Raw genomic sequence first — 18,428 nt, forward strand, 5'->3', positions numbered from 1 at the left:
AAATCCACACCAGACCTGAAGGGTCTGGTATGGATATTTGGGGGGACCCCACGCCATTTTTTGGGGGGGTTTTTACGGCGGGGTTCCCCTTAATATCCATTCCAGACCTGAAGGGCCTGGTAATTTAAATTGGAGGGACCCCCTTTTTTTTTTTTTTTTTTTAATGAGCAATGACTCTATTCTTTATAGCCATGAGTACTTTAACCACTTGCCCACCGGGTTAATTCTGGCACTTCTCTCCTTCATGTGAAAATCACAATTTTTTGGCTAGAAAATTAATTAGAACCCCCAAACATTATATATTTTTTTTTAGCAGACATCCTAGGGAATAAAATGGCAGTCATTGCAATACTTTTTGTCACACCGTATTTGCGCAGCGATCTTACAAGCGCACTTTTTTTGGATAAAAATCACTTTTTTGAATTAAAAAATAAGACAACAATACATTTTGCCCAATTTTTTTATATATTGTGAAAGATAATGTTACGCCGAGTAAAATGATACCCAACATGTCACGCTTAAAAATTGCGCCCGCTCGTGGCATGGCATTAAACTTTTACCCTTTAAAAATCTCGATAGGCGACGTTTAAAAAATTCTACAGGTTGCATTTTTTGAGTTGCAGAGTAGGTCTAGGGCTAGAATTATTGCTCTCACTCTAACGATCGCGGCGATACCTCACTTGTGTGGTTTGAATACCGTTTTCATATGCGGGCGCTACTCGCGTATGCGTTTGCTTCTGTGCGCGAGCTCGTCGGGACGGGGCGCTTTAAAAAATTTTTTGGGGGTTTTCTTATTTATTTTTATTTAGTTTTATAATGTTTTACACTGAAATAAAAAAAAAAAAAAAAAATGATCAGTTTTCTTCCTATTACAAGGAATGTAAACATCCCTTGTAATAGGACTAGTGTGTGACAGGTCCTCTTTATGGAGAGAGGCGGGGTCAATAAGGCTGGAAAGCATGGTATTGAAAAAAAAAAAAAAAGGTCTCATGCTTTCAGCTGCAATCATGTTCGTTCACCACAGTGGTGTAGTGTATAGCACTTTGACCTAGCAGCAAAAGAGTCGTTGGTTCGAATCCCGCCCGTGACAGCATCTGCATGGAGTTTGCATGTTCTCCCTGTGCCTGCGTGGGTTTCCTCCCACAATATAAAAACACGCTGTAAATCAGTTCCGGTCTAAATAAGCCCTAATATGCAGTAGTATATTTAGGTTTGGTTCTGCCCTAGGCCTGACTACATATCTGCACCTCCTAATAGAAAAATGACCCACCCCTTCCTGTCAAGGTCACACCCTGTTTTTGTATAACCCCGTCCAGTAATTTTCAGGGGACCCACACACTAGTTCTGGGGGGGCACTGGATTCCCTTAACCACTTCCATACCAGGCACTTACGCACCTTCCCGCCAAGCCAATTTTCAGCTTTCAACACTGTCGCACTTTGAATGGCAATTGCGCGGTCATACAACACTGTACCCAAACAAAATTGGCGTCCTTTTTCCCCCACAAATAGAGCTTTCTTTTGTTGTTATTTGATCACCTCTGCGTTTTTTTTTTTTTGCGCAACAACTAAAAAAAGACTGCAAATTTTGAAACAAAAAAAGTTTTTATTTTTTTAGGTTAATTTTTTTGTAAATAAGTTTTTCTCTTTCAATTACGGGCACTGATATGGCGGCACTGATGGGCACTGATGAGATGGCACTGATGGACATCGATGAGGTAGTACTGACGGCACAGATGAGGTGGCATTGATTGGCGGCGCTGCTATGCGGCACTGATGGGCACTCATAGGCGGCACTGATGGGCACTCATGGGCGGCACAGATGGGCGGCACTTATGGGTGGCACTGATGGATACTTATGGGTGGCACAGGTGGGCACTGATAGGTGGGCACTGTGCATGGATGGGCACTGTGGGGTGGCACTGATGGACACTGTGGGGTGGCACTGATTTTCCCAGTCAGTGCCCATTTGTGGGCACTGATTGGCATCTTTTTTCTTATTTTTTATTGCTTTTTGTTTTTTTGTTCTATATTTTTTTTGTTTTTGCACACCCTGGTGGTCCAGGGTGGGCATCCCTGGTGGTCCAGTGTGGTGATCCGAGGGGGGGCTGCGCTGATAAACAATCAGCGCGAACGCCCCCTGTCAGGAGAGCCGCCGATCGGCTCTCCTATACTCGCGTCTGTCAGACGCGAGTGAGGAAGAGCCATCGATGGCTCTTCCTGTTTACATCGTGATCAGCCGTGATTGGACACGGCTGATCACGTGGTAAAGAGTCTCCGTCTCCGTGAGAGACTCTTTACCGAGATCGGAGATGCAGGGTGTCAGACTGACACCCCGCATCACCGATCGCCGCGCTGCGTGCCCCCACAGGCGCGTGCGGCATGAAATCCTGCAGGACGCCCTGTCAGGATTGTGTAACCACTTCCCGGACGTAAATCGGCCATAGGCTGGGCGGGAAGTGGTTAATTTGCATAGTTTTTCTCTCACTTCCTGTTTGGCTATGGGGCAGGAAGTGAAGGCAAATCTCCCCAATTGGACACAGATAATACAAAATAAACTGACAGGGCCTATAACCCTCCCTCACTCTATCCAAAATTAAAGAAAATAAAACTTGTTGATTATAGTTCTTGTCAGGGGCGGACTGACCATTGAGTCACTCGGGCACTGCCCGAGGGCCCCATGCCACTAGGGGGCCCCATCCGGGTTGCCAGGCTCAGTAAAACCAGGGACAGTATGTAAAAATCTGTGTTTTTTTTAGATCTGTCCCTGATATGTCCGAAAATGACATGCTTTTAATGTGAATATCCCAAGATTTTAGCTGCCCGCCTCTGCACTACCTCCTGGCGTGGTGGTCATCTGTAAGCCAGAGGGGCCCCATAATCTTCTATTGCCCAGGGGCCCCATGAGTTGTCAGTCCGCCCCTGGTTCTAGCTTAAGCACAAATTTCATAGAGTTTTATTGAGAGCCCTAAGAAAATATAACCATGCCAATAGGCCAGGATAGAGCGTTGCTAATATGTAGGAATGTGTGTGTTAGAGCACCCCACCCAATGTTAACTAAAAAATTATTAATTTGCAAATAAGTATTATCTGCTTATTTTTTTGGGGATGTCTGCACCCCTGATAGTGACAACATTTGTGAGGTGTCTTCACCCTTTCTAATTCATTCACTTCCTGTCACATAGCCAAACAGGAAGTGAGGGTAAAACCTTACTAATATCTTTTCTTGGGGACACAGAGATCAATCTAAATAGTTTCCCATTATGTAAATTGCACTCTAGCATTTTGCTGTGTACACCCCAAATTATTAGGGATCGTGGACTTTGGGGTCCATTTACTAAAGGCAAATCCACTTTGCACTACAAGTGCAAAGCAAGGAAGAAAGAAAACAAAACAACTTTGCTTCTACAGGATTGGATGTTAAAACCATCAGTGCTTCCTCTCTGATTTTCAGCAACTATGCTTGTACTGCAGAGTGGCTTTGCCTTTACTAAACCCCAAACTAAATAATCATTTGGGGCAGGGATCCTCAAACTACGGCCCTCCAGCTGTTTTAGAACTACACATCCCATGAGGCCTTGTAATGCACTGACATTCACAGACATGACTAGGCATGATGGGAATTGTAGTTCCTGAACAACTGGAGGGCCGTAGTTTGAAGACCCATGATTTGGGGTGTACACAGCAGTGCTGGAGTGCAATTTGCTTAATGGGGACACTAGTTAGATTGACCTGTGTCCCCAAGAAATGACACTGGTAGGGTTTTAACCTCACTTCCTGTTCAGCTGCGTGACAGGAAGTGAAGCCAATTTTAAGAAAAGGGACACAAAGCTCAACACAAAAATAAATAAACACAAAGCAGGGGTTCTAACACTCACTTGGCTTCCCTCAAACACCCACAATTTGAATAGGATTGCCTTGCGCTAGATTTAAGCACAGTGCTGTAAATCAGCACGTCAAGCCTGTCCACCAATAGCAAACCCCCCCCACAGGCCATGTTTGCAGGTTTTCCTTCATCTTGCACATGTGCTTTAAAATACAGTCTGGACAGCAATTCTTGATAAGAGAAATCCACAAAACATGTCCTGTCGGGGGTACTTGAGGGCTGAGGACCACTGCAGAAAAAATAAAATACTTACCAGTTTTTGTCTTTAAAGTCATGGGGAATAAACATGGCAAACATTTCATGATTACACACCAGGAAAGAAGCTTAGACAAAAATCACACATAATTTGTTAGGCCCAAACCTAGTTCAGCTGCAGCTGTCAACATATGTAGCATGAAAAAGTAACAAAAGACAAACTTAACAATTTTAAAGTAATTTTTATTGGTCAACAAAACAAGGAAAGCGAAAAAAGACAAACAAACAAACACAAACAAAAATACATTTCAAAATTCTAAACAACCATAGCTTCACACATTTTTCATAAAATAAGGCCACATAGACAAATACATCAAAGTGAACATCATTTAAAAATAAACCAAAACCATTGGCAATATAAAACAAAACCCATGCAACAAACCACATTTGTGTTTAGCAACAGCATTTCTGCCAGCCTGCCCCTTCTGAGGGCAGCTGAGGACTGATCGATCCAAGCTTTTTATAACAGTGCTAGTAATGAAGCAATTGAAATCACATGAACAAATTGCAGTCTCTAGTTTGGGTGAGCTTGTAATTGGGCACACCTGCAATTAACCCAAACCACGCTCTATGAGCATCCAAGGAGTGTTTTTCACCTTTTAAAAAGAAAGGATAATTTTTTTCTAAGTGTTTGAGCATGCTCAGTTCATCACACATGTAGGAACCAAGCTGCAATGGAATGATAGCTTTTTTTTTTTTTGTTTCCCCTGATCTGATGCTTTCCAGCCTGAAGGGGAGGTGTTAAAGACAGAAGTAAACACGCACATTTAATAATCTATTTGTGGGAAAAAAAAGGTTGCCAATTTTGTTTGGGAGCCACGTCGCACGACTGCGCAATTGTCAGTTAAAGCGACGCCGTGCCGAATCCCAAAAACTTGCCCGGTCATTGACCAGAAATATGGTCCGGGCTCAAGTGGTTAAAAATTAACAAAACACAAAAGTGAGCCCAATTTTTGGGGATAATGTGAAAGATGATGTTACACTGAGTAAATAGATACCTTACATGTCACGCTTTACTATTGGAAACACTCCTGCAATGGGGCCAAAATGAATTCCGTGAATATCCCCATAGGCGACCTTTTATTTTTTTTTCCAGGTTACCAGTTTATAGTTACAAAGAAGGTCTAGTGGTAAAAGTATTGCTCTCGCTCTAAGGCACGCGTCAATACCTCACATGTGTGGTTTGAACGATGTTTATATATGTGGGCGGGACTTGCGTAAGTCCCGCCCACATATGTAAAAATTATTTTTACTTTTTGCTATAATAAATATCCCCAAAAATATATATTGTAAAAACTAAAAAAACCCTCAGTTTAGGCCGATACGTATTCTACATCTTTTTGGTTCCAAAAAATCGCAAATAGCGTTTAGTGTTTGGTTTTTGCAAAAGTTATAGCGTCTACAAAATATATATTTTTTTTGTTTTAACTAGTTATTGGGGCGATCAGCGATTTTTATCGGTACTGCGACATTATGGCGGACACATCGAACACTTTTTTGGAACCATTGGCATTTTTCTAGCGATCAGTGCTGTAAAAAATGCATTGCTTACTCTAAAAATGCCACTGGCAGGGAAGGGGTTAACACTAGGTGCGAGGGAGGGGTTAAATATGTTCCCTGGGTGTGTTCTAACTGTAGGGGGGGGTGGGACTGACATGTGTAAATGACAGATCGCTGTTCATGAAGGGGAACTCCAGACCCCCCCCAAAAAAATAAGGTGGGTTCCCTCCAGGTGCATACCAGGCTCTTAGGCTTGGTCTGGAACATAAGGGGTTAAACCCGCGCAAAAAAAAATAGCGTGGGGTCCCCCCCAAGATCCAAACCAAGCCATTATCCCAGGCACGCAGTCTGGTCAGACAGGAATGGGGGTGGGGACGAGCGAGCGCCCCCCTCCCTCCTGAGCCATACCAGACCACATGCCCTCAACATGGGGGAGTGTGTGCTGTGGGGGAGGGGGGCACTGCCCCCCCACCCCAAAGCACTCTTGTCCCCATGTCGATAGGGACAAGAGCCTCTTCCCGACAACCCTGGCCGTTGGTTGTCGGGGTATGCGGGCGGAGGGCTTATCAGAATCTGAGAGACCCCTTTAATAAAGGGGTCCCCAGATTCCGGCCCCCACCCTATGTGAATGAGTATGTGGGTACATTGTACCCCTACCCATTCACCTGGGGAAAAAAAATGGAAAAAAATAATACACCACACATGAATAAATTAATTTATTAGTCAGCCGGGGGTCTTCTGCCGGGGCCCCCCCCCACCCCATTAGGCCCCGGGCTTCGCCATCTTCTGCCGGAACCCCCTTCACCAGTGAGGCTCCTGCCTTTGGGGGAGGGTCCCGGGCTACTACGACGGTTTCTGCGGGGGGGGGGGTGCACTGGCACCCCTCCCCCGTCTTCAGCGACGTAATTCACCGGGACCCCCTTCACCAGGGAGGCTCCTGCCTTTGGGGGAGGGTCCCGGGCTTCCACGACGGTTTCTGCGGGGGGGGTGCACTGGCACCCCACCCCCGTCTGCAGCGACGTAATTCACCGGGACCCCCTTCACCAGGGAGGCTCCTGCCTTTGGGGGAGGGTCCCGGGCTTCCACGACGGTTTCTGCGGGGGGGGGGTGCACTGGCACCCCTCCCCCGTCTTCAGCGACGTAATTCACCGGGACCCCCTTCACCAGGGAGGCTCCTGCCTTTGGGGGAGGGTCCCGGGCTTCCACGACGGTTTCTGCGGGGGGGGTGCACTGGCACCCCACCCCCGTCTTCAGCGACGTAATTCACCGGGACCCCCTTCACCAGGGAGGCTCCTGCCTTTGGGGGAGGGTCCCGGGCTTCCACGACGGTTTCTGCGGGGGGGGGGGTGCACTGGCACCCCTCCCCCGTCTTCAGCGACGTAATTCACCGGGACCCCCTTCACCAGGGAGGCTCCTGCCTTTGGGGGGGGGTCCCGGGCTTCCACGACGGTTTCTGCGGGGGGGGTGCACTGGCACCCCACCCCCGTCTTCAGCGACGTAATTCACCGGGACCCCCTTCACCAGGGAGGCTCCTGCCTTTGGGGGAGGGTCCCGGGCTTGTACGGTGTCTTCCGCCGGAGGGCGCCACTCTCCGGGCTTCTGCGATGCCTTCCGCTTCTGCCTGTCTCCTCCGCGGAGCACAGGGCTTGTCTCCGCTGTCTTCTCCCTTCTCTTCCATTCGATGTTGACACGACGAGGTCCGGCGCTGGAATGCCGTCTGAGCAGTGGGCATGGACTTATATAGGGCAATGCCACCATGTGACCTCAACCCATGTGACATCACATTCCCATCATGCCCAGGGAATGTGATGTCACATGGGTTGAGGTCACATGGTGGCATTACCCTATATAAGTCCATGCCCGTCGCTGACACGGCATGTCAGCGCGGAACCTCGTCGTGTCAACATCCAATGGAAGAGAAGGGAGAGGACAGCGCAGACAAGCCCTGTGCTCCCGGAGGAGACAGGCAGAAGAAGGAAGAGAGAAGAAAGAAGACGGAAGAAAGCCCTGGCTCCGCGGGGGAGCCAGGCAGAAGAGGGAGCAGAGAAAAGACCGGGGAGTTGGCGCACCCCCGGCAGAAGACCAGGAAGACCGGAACCCTGGCGGAAGGCACCGGAAAGACCGGGGGATAGGCGCCATCCCCCGGCAGAAGACCCCGAAGTCCGGATGCCCCTCCCTAATGTAAAAGAGCTTAAATGGGGTGGGGGCATCCGGCGGAAGGCTCCGGAGAGGACCGAGGGATGGCGCCCTCCCCCGGCAGAAATCACCGAAGCCCAGGGTCCCGGCAGAAGATCGGGAGAGAAGAAACCCCCCCTTCTAAGAGAGCTAAAGAAGAAAGGGGGGGCTCCGGAGCAGATTAATAAAATATTTTATTGTGTGGTGTTTTATTTTACTTTACATTTCCCCCATGTGAATGGGTAGAGGTACGATGTACCCCATACTCATTCACATAGGGTGGGGGGCCGGCATCTGGGGGCCCCCTTATTAAAGGGAGCTCGCAGATTCCGATTAGCCCCGCCCGCATACCCCGACAACCAATGGCAAGGGTTGTCGGGAAGAGGCTCTTGTCCCTATCGACATGGGGGCAAGAGTGCTGTGGGGTGGGGGGGCAGTGCCCCCCTCCCCCACAGCACACACTCCCCCATGTTGAGGGCATGCGGTCTGGTACGGCTCAGGAGGGGGGGGGCCGCTCGCTCGTCCCCGCCCCCATTCCTGTCCGGGCCAGACTGCATGCTTGGGATGAGGGCTTGGTTTGGATCTGGGGGGGACCCCCGCGCCGAATCGGCGCGGGTTTAACCCCTCACGTTCCGGACCAAGCCTAAGAGCCTAATGTAGCCCTGGAGGGGGACCCGCGCCGATTTCAAGTTTGAAATTTGGCGCGGAGTTCCCCTTCAGGGCTGAAAACAGCTCGGAGATTCCCGTGCGCCGCGTCACGCAGCACATTCACGGGTACGCCGCTTGGTATTTACCAAGATTTTCACGGCGTACTGACAAGGCGCACGGGAATCCCTGACTTTTCTCTCTGCGCATGCCCAGTATGCACATGAACCTCCCGAGGTTCAGGCGCACTGTGCAAGCGTACGGGGATCTGTTTTCAAAAAACACTTTCCCTTTCAATTCGGCCCGCCAAACACTTCAAAACACATGTCACTTCACTTCCCCTGCATCCCCCCACCTCCCCCCCTAATAAACTCCCGCCCAAACCCCCGCAATTTACAGTTTAATGTGCCGTGCGCCAGGTCTGTACTGGTGCACAATGCACCCTCTCCTGGGCGCACGGAGCACATTAGTAACTAGGGAAATACACTGCACTAGCAGCGTATTTCTTTAGTAAATGGCAAAACGGCTGCTACTCCTGCTTTTACTCCATGAGTCATGGAGTAAAGGCTTGGTAAATCAGGCCCTCTGCCTTCTGTCTTTCCCTGCTTACATCCTTGGCCAATGCTTACTTCTATCACTACACCCAACATTCTATTCCCTCAAATACACTTTAGTGCATATATACCGATGTAAACAAAAACATTTTTATTTGTTACCAGTTGGATTTGGGTATTATGGTCTTTACTCTAATTTTGTTAAAATATTCCAAAGAATGTGTAGGAGAGTGATAAGCAGAATCGCTAAAGAAAATATTCTCTATCCACTTCAGCCCCAAAAGGTTTTATTCCTTTCCTGACCAAGCCATTTATTGGTGACAATTGCATGGTCATGCAATGCTGTACCCAAATAAAATTGATGTCCTTTTTTCCCACAAATAGAGCTTTCTTTTGGTGGTATTTGTTCACCTCTGGGGTTTTTATTTTTTGTGCTATAAATGATCAACAATTTTGGAAAAAAAAAACAATATCTTTTACTTTCTGCTGTAAAACATGATATAAAGAAAATATAAAGAAAAAGTGCAGCGCCAATAAGAACAAATATGCCCTGTTGGGCAATATCCCATATAGACTCAACAAAGTCAGTGTTAGTGAACAGTGAGTACACAAGGAATGACAAAATTATCCTCCTCGGTACTAGGGGTCAGTAGGGTGAATCCCTAGACCAATAGGGCTTGTGAAAATCTGGGTGTAACAACCCAAAAATTATCCCAGACCGGCTGGAATAAAAAAATCACACAAAAGAAAAGGAAAAAAAAAAGAAAATAACACACATGAATAAAACACCCAATGAATTTTGTTCTTTTCTTTATTTTTATTTTTTATTTTTATTTTTTATTTTATTTTTTTATTTTATTTTGTGTGATTTTTTTATTCCAGACGGTCTGGGAAAATTTTTGGGTTGTTACACCCAGATTTTCACAAGCCCTATTGGTCTAGGGATTCACCCTACTGACCCCTATAATTTTGTCATTCCTTGTGTACTCACTGTTCACTAACACTGACTTTGTTGAGTCTATATGGGATATTGCCCAACAGGGCATATTTGTTCTTATTGGCGCTGCACCTTTTCTTTATATCTTGTTTCACAGTTTTTCCATGTTGTGCTGGCAGCCTTACATTTTCTGATTTGCACTTTGTTTTATTATCACTTTGTATTATAGCGCAGTATTTTTTATTTTTTATCTGCTGTAAAACATATCCAATAATAATAATAATAATAATAATATTAATAAAAAAAATCTAATTTCCTCATCAATTTATGTCAGGATATGTATTCTGTTACATGTTTTTGGTAAAGAAAATCCCAATAGGCATATATTGATTGGTTTGCACAAAAGTTATAGCATCTACAAACTATGGGTTATTTTTATGGAATTTAGTAATGGCGGCGATTAGTGATTTTTATCGGGACTGTGACATTGTGACACCAAACTGACACTTTAGACACTTTTTGGGGACCAGTGACACTAATACTGTGATCAGTGCTAAAAAATATATACTGTCACTGTACTAATGACACTGGCAGGGAAGGGGTTAACATCAGGGGTGAACAAAGGGTTATGTGTGTCCCTAGTGGGTGCTTTCTAACTGTGGGGGGAGTGCTTTGACTGGGGAAAGAAAGAGATCTATGTTCCTGCTTAGTAGAAACACAAGATCTCTCTTTCCCTCTCACAGAACAGTGATCTGCCTTGTGCAAACTGCCGCTGTGCCTCTCTACAAATGATCACCGGGTTCCCGCTGATTGGCTCCTGCTGTGTCCAATCACAACGGGAGCGGGTCGCCAGTGCATACACCCCAGAACCTTGTGCACGGAATCACCAACCCACATGGCATCAGTAAAAATTAACCCACATGGCATCAGTAAAAATTAACCCACATGGCATCAGTAAAAATTAACCCACATGGCATCAGTAAAAATTAACCCACATGGCATCAGTAAAAATCAACCCACATGGCATCAGTAAAAATTAACCCACATGGCATTAGTAAAAATCAACCCACATGGCATCAGTAAAAATTAACCCACATGGCATCAGTAAAAATTAACCCACATGGCATCAGTAAAAATTAACCCACATGGCATCAGTAAAAATTAACCCACATGGCATCAGTAAAAATCAACTCACATGGCATCAGTAAAAATCAACCCACATGGCATCAGTAAAAATTAACCCACATGGCATCAGTAAAAATTAACCCACATGGCATTAGTAAAAATTAACCCACATGGCATCAGTAAAAATTAACCCACATGGCATTAGTAAAAATTAACCCACATGGCATCAGTAAAAATTAACCCACATGGCATCAGTAAAAATTAACCCAAATGGCATTAGTAAAAATCAACCCACATGGCATAAGTAAAAATTAACCCACATGGCATCAGTAAAAATTAACCCACATGGCATCAGTAAAAATTAACCCACATGGCATTAGTAAAAATTAACCCACATGGCATCAGTAAAAATTAACTCACATGGCATCAGTAAAAATTAACCCACATGGCATTAGTAAAAATTAACCCACATGGCATCAGTAAAAATGAACCCACATGGCATCAGTAAAAATGAACCCACATGGCATTAGTAAAAATTAACCCACATGGCATCAGTAAAAATGGTGGCACAGTGGCTGCGTGTGATGGGCATAGTGGCGACAATTGATGGGCACAGTGGCTACGTTTGATGGGCTCAGTGGCTGCATGTGATGGCACAGTGACTGCGTTTGGTGGCACAGTGAGGCTGCAATTAATGTTTTTTTTTTCTTTAGTCAGAGAAGGCAAGCTCAAAATAACAAACATTTTTTTAAACTGCTATTTTTTATTTAAAAAATGATGGTCACCTCAGGCTGAGGTGACCATAATTTTTTAAATAAAAAATAGCAGTTTAAAAAAATGTTTGTTATTTTGAGCTTGCCTTCTCTGACTAAAGAAAAAAAAAACATTGAGGTCCTCAGCTCAGTCCAACACCCCCCCCCCCCCCAATACACAATAATTTCTTACTTTTTACAGTCTCTGACTTGTCTCTGTCTTCTTGCAGACAGTTTTTACTGTAGGCAGGCCAGGCCCAGGCGCAGCAGCAGGCTCCTCGTGACTTGTCTGTCTTGTTCTCTGTTGCCGACAGTCACTCTCGCTCCCTCCTCCCTCTCTCACCTCTCAGCTCCGGCCGCCGGCGTGACGTCACGCGGCGCACGTCGGTGGAATGAACCAAATCAATCCTCCATGGGGGGGGGGGCGAGGAGACGCAGTGAGCCAGTGAGTCGGCGCCAGCGGACACACAGTTTAGTGACTGCGCTGTCACATCTGGGGGGGGATTTTACCATACCTGTCCCCCCCGCATTATTTCCTGGGGGGGATGCGTCCCCATCCCCCCCCCCCGGTTCCTACGCCCGTGCTCACAGGCTGAAGTAAGGGAAAGTGAAAGTAAACATTGTTTCTCTCTGCTCTCACAACCAAGCTCTGTGAGAGCAGGTAGAACCAATGTTTACTTTCACTTTCCGTTACTTCAGCCTCTGAGTGTACCCTGCCTGTCATGCTGTATGGAGACTCAGACTGCTGTGCCAGCCTACACACAGTGTCCAAGATCACTGCCCTCAGTACGATACAAATAAACAGTAGACATGTGCATTCGTTTTCGTCCGAATGCATTTTCGTCCGCATTTCAGGTATTTTCGTTATCGTTTTAACAAACTAAAGCACAGAAAACGGAAAACGAAAGATCCGACATAAACAAATGCTTTATTTTCGTTTTCGTTGCGGTCGAATGTGCCTAACCTTAACTCTATTAGTCCAATATTGTTCTACATTAAGAGAAACGGTTCGACATAGAGAGAAAAGATTCGACATTATAGAGACATGAAGAAGTGTCAACATAGAGAGAAAAGATTCGACATAGAGAGAAAAGATTCGACATTATAGAGACATGAAGAAGTGTCGACATAGAGAGAAAAGATTAGACATAGAGATACATAAGGAGTCGAATCTTCTTTTTTTTTTTTTTTTTCTTAGAACATTCGACAGACACCATAAGCCTTCAATGGCAGATTTGACATATAGAGACATGAAGATTCGACATAGAGAGACATGAAGATTCGACATAGAGAGACATGAAAATTCGACATAGAGAGACATGAAGAGTCAACATTTTTTTTTTTTTAAAGATTCTGTCGAATCTTCTTTTTTTTTTTCTTAGAACATTTGACAGACACCATAAGCCTTCAATGACAGATTCAACCTTAATTTGGATTTTCGGACGAATGCATTTTTTTAACGAAAAACAAAATAAATAAAAACTAATTTCGAGAGTAACTAAATTAATTTATTTTTCGGACGAAAACAAATTACGAAACAAAATATTTCAGTGTGCACATGTCTAATAAACAGTGGCCCAGATTCAGGTAGAATCGCGCAATATTTGCGTGGGCAAAGAGCAAATATTTTTTCTCTGCGCCCACGCAAATATTGCGCTTTGCCCGCGATTCACGGAGCAGTTGCTCCGTAAATTTCGCGGGCAATATGCTAAACAGCCGGGCGCAAGGCTGCCTAATGTAAATGATCCCGCCGGGGGCGGGAATCATTTAAATTAGGCGCGCTCCCGCGCCGAGCGAACAGCGCATGCTCCGTCGGGAAACTTTCCCGACGTGCATTGCGGCAAATGACGTCGCAAGGACGTCATTTGCTTCTAAGTGAACGTGAATGGCGTCCAGCGCCATTCACGGTTCACTTACGTAAACGACGTGAAATTTAAATTTCACGGGCGGGAGGCGCAGCTATACTTTAGCATAGGTTGCCCCTGCTATAGCAGGAGCAACCTTGCGCTAAAGTCGCCGTACGGAAACTCCGTACCTTGCGTGCGCAGGGCCCGCGCAACTTTTGTGAATCGGTGGTAGTATGCAATAATGCAGCCTGGGATGTGAAGGCATAAGGAGGCTTATGTCTGTCAGTTCCTAGGCTGCATTCGGTGTAACGAGGTTCCTGAATCAGGAGCACTCGTTACACCGGAGCAAGTAAGCCCTTGCGCCGCGCAACCTATGGTTGCGCGGGCGCAAGTGCTTCTTGAATCTGGGCCAGTGTAGCCAACACCTGTCACCAGTGCTGCTAGTAAAACCATACCTCAATTCTGATAACCTCCAAACCAGCTTCTTGATCACGGCCATACACCATACTAGCATCCTGATCACTACCATACCCCATATCCGCATCCTTATCAGTGCCATACACTATACCAGCATCCTGATCACCACCATAACAGCATCCTGATCACCGCCATACCCCATACCAGCATCCTGATCACTGTCATATGCCATTTCAGCATCCTGATTACTGCCATACACCATAAGAGCATCCTGATCACTGCCATACCCCAATACTGGTGATCTGATCACAGCCATACCAGTGTCCTAAACACTGCCATACCAGTATTAGTGTCAACAGAGGCAGTGCACATTGTTGTTTCCACTGTCCTGGTGCTCCAGGGCCTCCAAAAATGTGATAGGCTGAAATCGAACCTAAAATGCACCAAAAAAGCATGCATTTTTCCAGCACACTGCACCGGACCCGCTGCAGAGATATGTGAACCGGCTCTATAGAGAGACAGTCACATTCTCCTGCTATACAAATTGAATGCTGGGAAACGCGCATTCAATTTGCATAGGTAAACACACCTTCCCTGTTCTTCGATGTGGCAGTGTCATTGATCGTCTGTTCCCTGATATAGGGAAAGACGATCAATGATGTCACACTTCCAGCCCCCCCTACAGTTAGAAACACATGTGAACCCCTACAGCGCCCCCTAGTGGTTAACTCCTAAACTGCAATTAGCATTTTCACAGTAAACAATGCATTTTTATAGCACTTTTTGTTGTGAAAATGACAATGGTCCCAAAAATGTGTCAAAATTGTCCGATGTGTCCGCCATAATGTAGCAGTCACGGAAAAAAAAACGGGGGGATATTTATTATAGCAAAAAGTAAAAAATATTGCATTTTTTTCAAAATTGTCACTCTATTTTTGTTTATAGAGCAAAAAATAAAAACCGCAGAGGTGATCAAATACCACCAAAAGAAAGCTCTATATGTGGGAAAAAAAGGACGCCAATTTTGTTTGGGAGCCACGTCGCACGACCGCGCAATTGTCAGCGACGCAGTGCCGAATCGCAAAAAGGGGCAAGGTCCTTAACCTGCATAATGGTCCGGGTCTTAAGTGGTTAAACACCTAAAATGATGCAAAAATATGTGAACGCTAATGTATAATATTACTTGTAAGTAGCATCCCTGTAATGTAATCCTGTTGGCATCAGACAAGTTTCAAGATTATTTATTGTTCATTACAGGATATTGGAGAAACGACAGAAAACTGGAGAAACAATCGAGCTTACAGAAGAAGGGAGGCCTGTGATAAAAATTGAGAAACGCCTTCCTGTAGTAGACTGTACATGTTTTGGACTGCCCCGTCGGTATATCATTGCCATCATGAGTGGATTGGGGTTCTGTATATCATTTGGCATCAGATGCAACCTTGGAGTGGCCATCGTTAGCATGGTGAATAATAACACAGTGTACAAAGGGAACAAGCTGGTTATGGAGGTAAGATCCAGTCTTAAAGACTCTTTAAATTATCTTGGTTAGTATAAAAAATTCACCAGCCAACAGTGTTTGGAGACAGCATGACTTGTGTGTCTTCTTCTTAAATTGATCTGATTCTTTGTAATTGTAATGTCTCGGCTGTGTGTTGCTTTAGGTACACAGCTTAACATCAAGTATAAACCGAATCTCAATGAAAGAAGCGCTGGTTTGCTGAACTGATGCAATCTTTACTTTACTGAGATATAATGAACAGGAATATATATGATAGTGTTCGTGTGTGGTAAAACTGTGAAACAAACATAAAAATGACAAATATAATCATGGCTATTCAAGCAACATACATTATACATAGCTAATACAAAAGATAGGGCTTAACTAACATGTGCTTGCTTACTACACACTGACACACACATTATCTATCTGCAATGTCTAGCATCTCTCTACACAAGCTGAACTAGCAAAACCCCTTTACTCACAGGCTTTGGTGTTCGTCAGGTTTGCAGTCTGTATTAGCTTTGGGATGTCCTGTGGATCTGGTCACTACAGTAGTTAGAGCTGGAATGAACAGGATATGTCCCAACTAGCCCTAGACAGTACAGAGAAGACCCGCCTCTGGGCTTCAGGAAAATGGAGGGTCTTAAAGAAACAGACCCTGCTAAGTGCCAAGCATGTAATATACATTGCAAAGGCAGCACACTCCCCACCTGGCATACCTTTTGTTATGCCACTAACCCTTGGACAGAAGTAAAACTACTTCAGAAATTGGCCTAGCATACACCTTGGGAATGCCCTGTCTAACAATTCTAACTTCAACTTTTCTAACTCTAGCATCACTACTAGGATCAGTCCCCACAATGAGGCCATTCGTTCCTGTGGGTCTGAGTGTCTTTTAATAAGACAATGTCTCCAACTTGTAAGTTGGGCTTGTCATCTTGCCATTTCTTGCGTGGCTGGAGTGTCACCAGGTATTCTTGTCTCCATCTCTTCCAGAAAATGTCCGCAAAACTTTGAACTTGTCTCCATTGCTTGGTGTACAAGTCCTTGAGGTCAAAGTCTCCTGTGGGAGCTGTCACTGGTTCCATCTTCTGGGTCAGCAGCATTGCGGGTGTCAAGACTGACGGCATCTCCGGATCTGTAGACACTGGAACCAAAGGTCTGGCGTTCATAATGGCCACGACTTCAGCCATTAGTGTAGTCAAAGCTTCATGTGTGAGGCGAGTAGACCCAACCTTCAGGAGCATGGCATCCAGAAGGCGACGAGATACTCCAATCATCCTCTCCCAGGCTCCTCCCATATGCGATGCGTGTGGAGGATTAAAAGTCCAAGTGCATCCTTGGTCTTGAAGATAGGAACCTGTTTCAGAGTCTGTAGAGAAGATCTTCAACTCCTTGCAGGCCCCAATAAAGTTTATGCCACGGTCTGAACGAATCAATTTAGTTGGTCCTCGGATATAGAAGAATCTTCTCAGGGCATTGATGAAACTAGAAGTGGATAAAGTTTCAATCACTTCAATATGAACTGCTCTAGTACTCAGGCAAGAGAACAGAACAGCCCAACATTTACTTTCGGCACTGCCTCCTCTGGTCTTGCGAGAAGAGATGTTCAATGGTCCAAAAACGTCTAGACCTATGTGAGTGAACGGAGGATCCGAAGCAAGTTTGTCTGCAGGTAAGTTTGACATCTTCTGAACCTCAAGTTTCCCTCTAATCTTCTTACAGGTAACGCATTTGCTGATCACGCTGGAGACTAGTCTCTTACCTCCTATGATCCACAACCCTACTGACCGTACTGCTCCTTCAGTGAAGTGTCGTCCTTGATGTGCAACTTGCTCGTGATAGTGTCTTACCAGAAGAAGAGCGATGTGATGATTCTTAGGTATGATGAAGGGATGTCTCTCTTGGATAGTCATATCCGCTGCCGACAAACGACCTCCAATTCTTAGTACTCCGTCTTCGTCAAGGATAGGGTTCAACTTCTTGAGCGAACTGTGTTGAGAAATCTCTTCCTTTTTCAGAAGGCTTTGAATTTCTTCTTTAAAGACTTCCTGCTGGACGCATTTGATGATCGCGACCTTGGTTTGTTCAAGATGGTCGTTGTTACGCTGATCAGTATTAGTAGCTCTGCAGGAGTATCTGGCTAGACAGATACGTTTTCCGATTGCACGGGTCCGCGACTTCCAACTGGAAAACCTTTCAAATCTATGGGCGCCCAGACTGTCTCTTGTAACTAAAGTCTTGCAAACTGCAACTTGAAGTCTTAACTCTTTGTCTTGATCTGGTTCTATGAGCTGAAAGGTCTCTACCTGAGTAGTCTCTTTGGTTTCTGGCTCACCAAGAAACGATGGGCCTACGAACCAGTTAGTTTACTTGAGTACAGAGGCTGACACCAATCTTGTCCCATGATCAGCTGGGTTCTTGCCCATGCTGATGTGATGCCACTGATCTGGACTTGTAGACTTTCTGATACGTGTAACTCTGTTGGCCACGTATGGGTAAAATCTTTTTGAAGCGTTGTGAATATATCCTAACACAATCTTGCTGTCCGTATAAAAGTTCACTGCATGGATCTCAATGTCCAGTTCAGTCGTAATCATGTCTGCCATCTCTACCGCTAAGACAGCAGCACAAAGTTCTAGACGTAGGACAATGTGAGCAGGTCTGGGAGCTAGTTTTGATTTTCCCATGATGAACCCAACATGGCTTCGTCCCTCAGTGTCTATTACCCTAAGGTAAGTTACAGCTGCGATAGCCATAGTGGAAGCGTCAGAGAATACGCATAATTCTCTTCTCTTTGTAGCAGACAAGGAAACAAATACGTACGGTCTTG

The 18,428-nt window shown here is 45.4% G+C and overlaps 1 protein-coding gene across 1 annotated transcript in view; it reads left to right on the forward strand.

Moving 5' to 3' along the window:
* SLC17A7 (solute carrier family 17 member 7) overlaps window positions 1-18,428 on the forward strand; it is a 211,417-nt gene that overhangs the window by 81,973 nt on the left and 111,016 nt on the right. The window contains exon 2 of the mRNA XM_040327637.1: window positions 15,349-15,601. Within this exon, the coding sequence (XP_040183571.1) occupies window positions 15,349-15,601 (253 nt within the window). The remainder of the gene's footprint in view (window positions 1-15,348; window positions 15,602-18,428) is intronic.

Source organism: Rana temporaria, chromosome 10 (genome assembly GCF_905171775.1).
Source record: "Rana temporaria chromosome 10, aRanTem1.1, whole genome shotgun sequence".
NCBI lineage: Eukaryota > Metazoa > Chordata > Amphibia > Anura > Ranidae > Rana > Rana temporaria.